At 42.4% G+C, this 10,719-nt stretch overlaps 1 protein-coding gene across 1 annotated transcript; it reads right to left on the bottom strand.

Moving 5' to 3' along the window:
* Positions 1-299: 299 nt before the first annotated feature.
* On the bottom strand, positions 300-8,510 carry ATF3 (activating transcription factor 3). Its single transcript, XM_053459387.1, has 4 exons — positions 8,368-8,510; positions 2,636-2,869; positions 1,432-1,539; positions 300-1,014 (listed from the first exon to the last, which is right to left on the bottom strand). The coding sequence occupies exons 2-4, from the start codon at positions 2,864-2,866 to the stop codon at positions 817-819; spliced, it is 537 nt and encodes a 178-aa protein (XP_053315362.1). The 5' UTR covers positions 2,867-2,869; positions 8,368-8,510; the 3' UTR covers positions 300-816.
* Between the last annotated feature and the right edge of the window lie 2,209 nt (positions 8,511-10,719).

The following is a 10,719-nucleotide window of genomic DNA, read 5'->3' as shown; positions in this document are numbered from 1 at the left end:
TTGCGGGACTTTGTGCAAAGAAAAAACAAACAAAAAAACTTTTTGGCATTACAAGTTCAGCCATTCCCTCAAAAGTCCTCAAAATGCCCTGTTACCCAGAAAATGCTTTTTTATATCACTTGGGTAAGTCCTGGGGGCTCTTGATGCCCTAATCAAACAGCATTTGCCCCGCTCTTGTTACAATAAGGTCTTAATCGAATTGAACATCCGAAAATCCAGCAGCTCCCGGCCGTAACCCAGTGAGTGGCATCACAATAATAAAAGACGTTGGCCGACGTGGATGAAATGTAATTCCGGGCCATAAAGCCATGGGGCTAATGTACGGACCTTGTCCAGTCTTCAACACTTCTTAAGGGATCAAGAGAAACCTTTTCTCTTGACTTGCAAGGCAGCGGCTCGGAGCGTAACACTTCCGCGCAACCAACTGCCTGAAAACACTCAATACTTTCAACTTGTGCTTTCCTTTTTAGCAAAAAAAAAAGCAGAAATGATCACATAGATCAGCTATTGGAGGCAAAACTAGTCCATTGCTCTTGTTTACAAAAAAAAGACAGCATATAACTGTTTTTTAATGGCTTCCAAGAACACCAGTTGAGAAAAAAAAGTTGAGAGTATTGAGCATACAACTCAGGTGAGATACTTTCCACCGATGTGACTTGTTCACTTCGTTCTTCATAGAGCTTCCTTTTTCCCCGGACGGAAATTCTGCAGCAACCTGGCCCCCCTCCAGAATACATCATATCCACGAGGGCTCAGGATGGCTTAGGAGTTCTACTTGCAATACAATAGCGGGATTCGATTGTCTGTCTCAGTCATTTAGCTCTGAAGGGTTCCGTCTTTGATCTGTTGGATAAAAAGGTTCCGTTCATCTTCTGGTGTCCTTCCGTTCTGCGCCCGGACTATGCAGGTAGGTCGGTGGAGGTTAAGCATGTATATTAAGTGTTGCTTCTCGTTCTTTAATTCCTCGATCTGGGCTTTCAGATCTGCGTTGATTGATTCCAACTTCTCAGATTCCTAAAGGAAAAACAAAAAAAAAAAAGAATTTAGCAATGAAAAGTTCAGGAACCCAAGAACGTAGTTCTACAGTTTTGCCAGTAGATGGCGCTGTAGGCACATAATTTGATTCAGAGTTTTAGAAGTTTCATCATCACAATAATCGGGTTGCTATAGCGATAGGATCACTTTTTATACATAAGCCCCAATTTTCTAATTAGGAGCACAAGAGAAAAATTGAACAGAAAAATAATAACATTAACCCCTTAAGGACAATGGGCGGTCCCTAAACCCATTAATAACAATGCATTTTGAGCCCGTACATGTACGGGCTTTTTCATTAAGGGGTTAATCTGGTGGAAGTAGGGAAAGCCGTATGCGGGTGATGAGGTTTTATTCCCGCTACGGTCGGGGGGTCTCCGGGTCTCACATTCTTACCTTCTGTAGACTTTCAGTTTTTTCCTTCTTCTTGTTTCGACATTTAGCAGCTGCTACCTTATTCCTTTCTCTTCTCCTCTTTTTCCTCTCGTCCTCTTCTGGCACAAACTGCAAGACACAGACAAGGAGTGATTACAGACGGAATAAGCGCAGTTACGGGGGGCAACGTTCTATTTCACCCGCGATATTTCGAGTAGAAAACCCACTTTTTCCGAGAAGCGTTCAACCCTTCTTCCCAACACTCTCAGCCAGCATCCTAATCAAGCCATCTAAATGATCAACAACCTCTACAGATCATCCGGACCAACTCATCAACCACCGACTAGATTGTAAGCTCCCAAGAGCAGGGCCCTCTTCTCCGTTTCTACCAGTTTGTCATTATTTGTGATTGTAAGTTATTTTACTGACTCTGTAACAGCGCTACGGAATCTGCCGGCGCCATAGACATAAATACTGTCTGGGAGAAGTGACAGCTGTTAATATAGATCTAGAAGAACATACTGTATGAAATAATGTAGAATTCTGACCCGTTTCATAATGTCATAAATGAAAACGAATACGCAGACACACATTAGTTAATTCAGTACATGAATGTCTGTATTCCATAGAATTCTATTTAGAATACTGGCCTTCGGTGAAATAAACCAGTTCCGGACAGGTAAGTACGATGCGTTCTGCTGCAATGTGCTGCGATGGCAGTGTGCCGGTATGCAAATTTACCCCCTCTCACTATGACATCATTTACAGCGTGTCATAAGTCACTGACACCCTGAACTCTGACTCGGCAGTCTCTGCAGGTAAGAGTGCACGGTTTATGTAAAGAGACTCAGCGAGCAGCCCATAGTCTCACACCATTCACGCTGACCATAGAGAGAACCCCAAACCATCAAAAGACCAACAAATCATCGATCAAACAGACAGTCATGTTATTACACGTGTGATAACCACAGTAACATAGAATGTGAGGGCAGATCAGCCCCATTCGGCCCATGTAGTCCGCCCATTCATGCTGCTGTAAAGACTCAATCCTGAATCAGCCATTGCTCTCGTCCTAGATTCAGTAGAAATACGCCTATCCCATGCGGTGTTAAATTCCATCACTGTATTACCTCTACCACCTTTGCTGGGAGGCTGTTCCAGTTTTCTACCACCCTCTAAGTAAAGTGACCCCCCCACCATTTGTATTTGTATGTATGAAACCCACCTCGGTTTTAGGGATGGACACTTGCACGGGTCCTTCAGAGACTACTACGGTATCCAGCGTGCAGGGCGCTCTGCGCTTGTTCTGAATGGCGAACCTCAGTTCCTCCTTCACCAGCGGCGTAAAGTTGGCGAAGTCTTCGAAGCCGAACGACATCGTTGGCGAGAGGCAGGGAACGATCGCCGAGGCGCTGACCTCCGCCGCCGATCCTTGTCCAGAGTACTGAAGCATCATTTTCTGAAAACAAACAAAAAATAATAATAAAAAAACTAAAATTTCAGACTATTTATGTAATTGGATCTCTAAGGGGACCAACGTAACACTCCATACCTAACCAAACACGGAAGGTTGGACAGGTTACAAAATTGTGTACCGCGCTGTGGAATATGATGGCGCTATATACAGCAATAAAATAATAATAATTATAATAAAAAATAATAATAATTACACAAGTAGGTGTTTAGCATTAAAATCTAAAGGGCCACATTGGGCTCTTCTATATACTTGGTCACGGCTGTGGGCGATTTATATGATATATTTAATTATTTACCAAAACAAGCTTATTTTTACCCATCTAGAATAATAACAGGACATCGTCTTGGAATTAGCTCCGTCCGGTACGTTTCCAGGATAAATATAAAAAAAACTTGGTTCACTGCATTTTATAGAATTTAAAAAATGTTTTAAAAAATTCCATTAATGCCTGTTTTCAGCTCATTATTATTTATTGTTTTGCAGGCTCATTCTAGAGATACCTTTATAATATTCAAAGAATTCGCGAAGGCAATAAATACCGAGTACAAAAGTTAACAGGGTGCATAAATAGCGCGGTTTATGATTAGACGCGCCGGCCGCTTTATTTTGGCGGTGAATGCAGGTTTCTCGTTAAAAAAATAAATAAAAACGTTTTTGGTGTAACCATAAAAATGCCAAATTTACTAACATCGGGGTGTTCATAGGGCTTCAATGCTTTTGTAAAAAGAGGACTTTTAAATCTTTTACTAAGTTTTCCTTGTATGTAAAATTCTGTGTTGCGGCAGACGTGATTTCTAGAACGTGCTTAACGTGTAAAATGGAATGCAAAGGAAGTTTTACTTTATTGAGAAGATGGTAGGTAAGTGGAACAGCCTCCCAGCAGAAGTGGTAGAGGGTTATACAGTGGTGGAATTTAAACATACATGGGATATGGCTCCTGAATCTAAGACGAGACCAGCGACTGGTTAAGGTCTGAGTCTTTACATCAGGGATAGAGGGCAGAGCAGATGGCCGAATGGAACTGCAGCTTTAAGGCCAGCATTCTCTGCTCCCTCGCCGCAGGGCCGCCAGTCATTCACGTACGAGGAAAAATAACTTCATTTTAATCTCGGGACTTCCCCCTTAGAGTCCAACGGTCACAAGGGAGCCGGCACAGCTCTCTGAACTCAAAAAAAGCTCTGAAAAACACGTAATTAGCAACTAAAACAAACTGTTTTTCGACAAGGTGCAAAGTCTTCTCATTCCAAACCACAGCCCGAGATCTTCTAACCCGGTGACATTCAGAAACATAGAACGAGACGGCAGATCGGCCCCATTCGGCCCATCCGGTCTGCCAGTGTTTCCTGCTGTAAGGACTCAGACCTTAATCAGTCGTTGGTCTCATCTTAGATTAAGGAGCCGTATCCTTATCCCATGCGTGTTCATTTACAGTCACTATATTAGCTTCTACCACTTCTGCTGGAAGGCTGTTCCACTAATCTACCACCCTCTCAGTAAACAATCCTTTCCTTCCATTGCACGTAAGCCGCATGCCCCCTGGTTTTATCTGATACTCTCTTGTTCTTGTAGCAGTCCGGTTATATAGTTATAACCGTGTATGTCAGAGGGCACATAGCTACCAATTCCAGGAATTCTGTACCCCCAGTCCTGGCACTCTGGGAGTTACGTTCTGCTCAGCGGGCCAAAAACTTCAAGGGCTACACACATTATTACTATCCTATTGGACATTAAGTGAACTCAACAGTAGCAGACGTGGTTTTACCACTTCTACTGGGTGGCTGTTCCACCTATTTACTAATCTCTCTGTTACGCATTCTCTTTTGACATTGTGTCCCTTTAAACAGTCACTTCTCGTCCTCAGTACCCGGCTGCTGCCCCATCTGACCTTTTACCGGCACCGGCCCCTGATTGCTTCATTCTTTTTCTGGCTAATCTGCTTTTTCTGCTCTTTCAGGCTGATGCAATCAGGAAGTCATTCTCAATTACCCAAGAAATAAGCCCAAAAATCTTTTCTATGTCATCACACAGCTCTGGTTGTGTAACATTATACAACAACGCCTCGTGTCAATCTTGGGCCAAAAAATTGTTAATTTAATAAAAAAACACAAAAAAACCCAAACATGCAGATTCAACGCAAAAACCCAAAATACCCCAAATCATAAATAAACAAATATACTATTATTTAGTATTATGGAAAACAAGCATTAAAATAAAGAAGAACGATTGGGGGGGGCGTTGGGGGGGCGTTGTGAAGACCCCCTAACCTCCCTTAAGTGGTCCAGGGAGCTGTAAAGTTAATCTGCATCTTTTTGCTGACCCTAAAGGGGGCCGTGCTGTTCCCTGTCTGTGTGCCATACTGGCTAGCATTCCTGAGACACTCGGCTAGCAGTACTGAGAGTGGTTTAACAATATTGTGGAAACTCATCCCCAGCAAAGGAGATCAATGGAGAACGAGACAGATCTGGCCCCACGGACCCCAGAATTCACACTTTATATCCTAAGATGGTATAAAGCGCCCGTGAAGCGTTCCACATGACCCGGGGTTGAATTGTATACATTAACTTCGGGACGCCTTAAATAAGTAGTTTGTTGATCCCAGGATAAACAGCGAGGTGCAGCTCAATAGAGAAGATGAAGAGTGAGAAGTGACTCATACTCTGAATCCTCACTCCCGAGAGCATGAATCACTCCCGCATTACAGCAGAGGTGTTTTCACCCGAGTTTACCTTTCACCACAACTTTTCACCTTGCGCTGCGCATGCATGTTTAAATTACCTCTACCACATCTGCTGGGAGGCTGTGCCACTTATCTACCACCCTCACAGTAAAAAAAAAAAAGAGAGAGAGCGAGAACATCCTTTACAGCTGTCAATGCAATTCACTTGTTGGAAGCTACAAGACTTAATCAAAGTCTATGAAATGCATAAAGCTCCGGCGGCTGGGACAGCACACGTTTACAGGAGCGGAGCCGAGAACCCGAAAAAAAATTGTTTCTATATCTCTATTATTCCCCCAAAAAGTAGAGGGGTCAGTAGAGGAAACTGTCCAGACTTGACTCGAGTCTCACGTCCTCGCATGCTACAACTCGCAAAGCATCCGGAACATTCACTGGTGTGAGAGGTGTTAGCATGTGTGTGTGTGCGTGTGTGCGTGTGTGCGTGACCCGGCGTGAGCTGCCGGTCTGAAATTTAGATTTAAAAAAGTGCCCCCCCTCCTATATGATGGGAGGCAAAACAATAGAGGACATCAGGGGATATCGAGCCCACTTCCACCACCCATCCTGTGCCCTGTTTACATACAATGAATATGCCTATGGGCCATCCAGTGCCCAGCCACACGCATGCCCTGTCCTGCGAGATGGTTATTAATTACCCTTTAAATATCCAAGGTAGGGGGCTGAGGTCCATCCAATGAACCCTTTGGGTGTCAGGAAGGCAGACAGTGAAAAACACCCAAAGGCGCCAACGTAAGAATTAACCAATTAACACCCGCCTCTAACTGATGCCCTTCCATCTCCGTCTCTCACCCATGGAGTTGGGCATCCATAACGAAAAGCAGTTTAATGTTAATTCACGCCGAGGGCGAATGCGGGCTGCCGGTAGTGAATTACATTTTACTGAACAGACCTCAGAGTGTTGGAACGTTTATTCCCTCGTTATCTCCCCGTAACGTGGCCGCTCATGGCCAGTGATGTCACATTATGGCGTCTTTCCTTCCCTGCACACGCAGAAAGCAAGCCATGTGATGACAGACTTTTGTTCCCTTTATTTTGACCCTTCTTAAACTGTTAAAGGCATCCACCATGTTGCCATGACAACAACTAGCATAACAATAATATTTTTTTGATTTGATCTTTTTTTAACTTTTACACTAAAACAGCGTAACCTTATGTTATTCCTGTGTCTATGATACTAGCTCTCCGCAGGTCAGAGCAGACAACCCCTGGCTCAAACACTTGTCTATGGACTACAATACCTATCATCCTCTCCCAGCCGATGACCTCTGCAGGGAACTCAACAACTGTCAAAGCTCCCTGTCCCTTACACAGATACACGCTAAGCCCTTCCCGTGTAGAGGTCCGTGTGTACAACGTGAACATTTATACGATTCGAAGCTCGCCAGCAGGACCCTCTCGCTCCGTCTTAGTCTGTCGGTTCTAGTTTTGTCAGACCCTTTGAACGTAAGGACTGTAAGAAGCGCTGCGGGAAAAGACCGTAATAATAATAGTAATAATAGTAATAATAGTAATAATAGTAATAATAATAGTAATAATAGTAATAATAATAGTAATAATAATAGTAATAATAGTAATAATAGTAATAATAATAGTAATAATAGTAATAATAGTAATAATAGTACCCCGGGGGCACCGTGTACTTAGTCTGAATGATCTCGTTAGTATTGTTTTTTCCGCTGAAAGCCATCGCCACCTGTTGGCCACACACATGCATTACACGCCACGAGAACTGAAAGTATTACCCAGCAGTTTCATCATAATGCGAGATCACACAGAAACGATGTTCCCCGACGGGGACCGTACACACCGACGGCCCCTCACACACCGACGGCCCCTCACACACCGACAGCCGATCGCACACCGACAGCCGATCGCACACCGACAGCCGATCGCACACCCGGGACACACTTTATCTCGCATTCCTTAACTCTATTGTAGGGTAGAAAGCAGAGATTAAGGTATCCCAGGTAAACACAGACATTGACGGCGGATGTAAAGACTCAGACCTTAATCAGTCGTCGGTCTCGTCTTACATCCAGTAGCCATACATGCTTAAATTCCCTCACTGTATTAACCTCTACCACCTCTGCCAGGAAGCTTTTCCCACTTACCTACCACCCTCTCCATAAAGTTTCTAAAAACTTAAGTTTCAGATTCTGACATCTTGTTCTAACGTTTCTCCTCCTGTACTTTGTTAAATGACTTTAAATGTTTCTCTCCTTTACACATTGCGATAACAAAGTAACAGAATCCTGCTCTGCCGTGAAACTTGTTACAAACTTTTAGTTTCTATACAAAGTTTCACTGAGAAAAGTCCTGAAAAAGCCACGAATAAAAGGGAATAATCACCGTCATATTCCGGGAGCTCGCAGGTTAATGGAGCGTCAGGTACATGTGTCTAATCCCCCATCCGCCGCTCGTCACTCACACAACCCCTTCAAGGACCAGAAAGCACCCCAAATAACCCCCTCTATAGCCATGGAAGGTGGGGTATAAGTGGGGGTACTTCAGAGGGGTACCCACACTTCTGTATCAGGACTGCCCCCCCCAATATCCAGAAAAGAACAATACTTTCTAAAAGTGACACAAGAGTAGCAGTGAAAGGGGGCAGTTGTTTGGGGTAAAAAGTCCTGGGATGAGTCATAAAACGTGACTGTGCAGAGCTGCTGATCTCACACAGAAACAAAGAAAGTGAGCTCCGAGCCCCCCAGAGCTGGAGAGTTGGGACAGAAGCCCCTCTTACCTCGCTGGAGCTGTCGGTGTCCTCCGAGCAGGGGCAGACAGACAGGCAGAGGTGCCCCGTGTGAGTGTCAGTGACCGTGTGAGCCTCCCTGCCTCCGCCACTCACTCACTCTCTCCTGCCCGGGGTTGCATCACCTCTTTATATAGCAGAGGGCCGTTCTGGAATGCTGGCCCCGGTCTGACGTCATTCTATTAATAGCAGGCAAGTTAGTGTTGGCGGTGATGCAAGCGGAGGGAGCAGCTAGAGGGGAGGGAGGGAAGGAGGAGGGCGCTGGGGGAAGCCTCTCTCTCCATAACGGCGCTGGGTTCCCGCAAGAGCATTAACCCTTGCCTGGCATCCCTCAGTGGCCGCAGGCAGCAGGCGTGTGAGTGCTGGGGCGAGTGGGGCTGGAAAAACGGCACCGCTACCCGCCCCTGTGCGCTGCCAAACGGACAAAGGGGGCGCTTTTCGACATGTTTTGGTGTTTGGATGTCGCTGTTGCCCAGCAATGCCGAGCCCGGTAGTCGGCGATAACATAACAGATGAGGGGGGGGGGCATTGCACGGCGGGCGCAAACGCTGGGTGTGCGCTACTGATCGGCGCTATTCTCACCTCTGCCTGCGTTAACTGGCAGAAAACAAATGGCTAATTATTTATTTTACTTTTAGTTCACTTTACTTTACCTGGCTTTTAAATATATTATTATTAGTAGTATTATTATTATGATTATTATGATTATTATTATGATGGTGATGATGATGATATTATTATTATTAGTAGTAGTATTATGATGATGATGATTATTTTTATTATTATGGTGATGATGATGATGATATTATTATTATTAGTAGTAGTAGTATTATGATTATTATTATTATTATTATGATGGTGATTATGGTGATGATGATATTATTATTATTAGTAGTAGTAGTATTATTATGATTATTATTATTATTATTATTATGATGGTGATGATGGTGATGATGATGATATTATTATTAGTAGTAGTATTATTATGATGATGATTATTATTATTATGATGATGATATTATTATTATTATTAGTAGTAGTAGTAGTAGTATTATTATGATGATTATTATTATTATTATTATGGTGATGATGATGATGATATTATTATTATTATTATTAGTAGTAGTATTATGATTATTATTATGATGATGATTATTAGTAGTATTAATACATTGGAACTTGCAGTCAGTGTAAAATAATGACATTTTATTGAGCATTAGAAAGACTCATTTTCTATAATTATCTGATTATTATTATAATCGCAGGAAATCCTTCCTCTCCAGCTCTACTGCTGTATGTTCTTATAACTATCATTTCTAATCACATTAGATTGTAAGCTCCTTTGAGCCGGCCCCTCCTCACCTTTTGGAAATCCAAATTGCTATGTGATGAACAACTTCTTATGTTCTGTTTGCCCGTTGTACAGCGCTGCAGAATATGGCGGCGATATATAAATCAATAATTAATTACAATAATATTAAAAATGAAAAAATAATAAATAAAAATAATATAAAATGAACATGGATGCACACCCGCTGGAGAATCAGTGTTAAAGATCTAGTGATGAATTATCTATGCATTTAATGTGTATGATGAATGGATTTTTGATGTAAAAGTCTCCGTGCCGGTTGTCGTGAGCTGATCAGTGACGGGTCGCTGGGTACAGAAAGCCGCAGGACAGCCAAATTATGCCGAATATTATATAAGCATTGCCATTAAGTACTAGAATTAAGCATTTTTCTCTAAATAAGTAACTTTTGTGCACTCAGGTTTATAGAAGGAGGTTGTGAATGCATGGCACGGATGTCCAGCAGAGCTGGTGGAAAAGGATACGCTCAGTCTGTTATCTATTGGTTCATATCCGATGTTCTAAATGATTATTTCTAAAGAAACATGTATATTCTGCTCAACCACACTGGCGTTAAAATCCATACCGTTAGTAGTATCTACATGGCGCTTAACACTGGAGAAGAGACATCTAAATAAACCAATGCTAGATTAATAGAGGATCTGAAATAACTTTTAATTTGGATTTATTTTATTGTAAATAAAATATTCTAGAATGAAACTGTAACCCCTGCTGTGTTCTCTTTCCTTCATAAGGTAGTGTCTTTTAATACCCTGTGCTGTATTATTTGCCAGATGACTCTATACTATGCTATATTACCCTATATATATATATATATATATATATATATATATATATATATATATATATATATATATATATATATAGAGTATAGATTGATGCAAAAAAGCAGAACCGGAAGAAATAACATATCTGATATTGCAGTAAAGCGATATGCTTTGAAGCCGTATTATGTCACAAAATAGTCTATAAAC

The sequence above is a fragment of the Spea bombifrons genome, chromosome 3 (assembly GCF_027358695.1).
Source record: "Spea bombifrons isolate aSpeBom1 chromosome 3, aSpeBom1.2.pri, whole genome shotgun sequence".
Taxonomy (NCBI): domain Eukaryota; kingdom Metazoa; phylum Chordata; class Amphibia; order Anura; family Pelobatidae; genus Spea; species Spea bombifrons.
Note: the sequence above shows the minus strand (reverse complement) of the source record. Positions and strands in the feature narration are given on the sequence as shown.

Excerpts from the sequence above, each read along its gene's own strand:
- ATF3 (XM_053459387.1), bottom strand. The coding sequence starts at position 2,866 with ATGATGCTTCAGTACTCTGGACAAGGATCGGCGGCGGAGGTCAGCGCC. Across the intron at positions 1,540-2,635 it reads TGTCCATCCCTAAAACCGAG|TTTGTGCCAGAAGAGGACGA; the intron begins GTGGGTTTCATA and ends TGTGTCTTGCAG. Across the intron at positions 1,015-1,431 it reads AAACTGAAAGTCTACAGAAG|GAATCTGAGAAGTTGGAATC; the intron begins GTAAGAATGTGA and ends TTTTTCCTTTAG.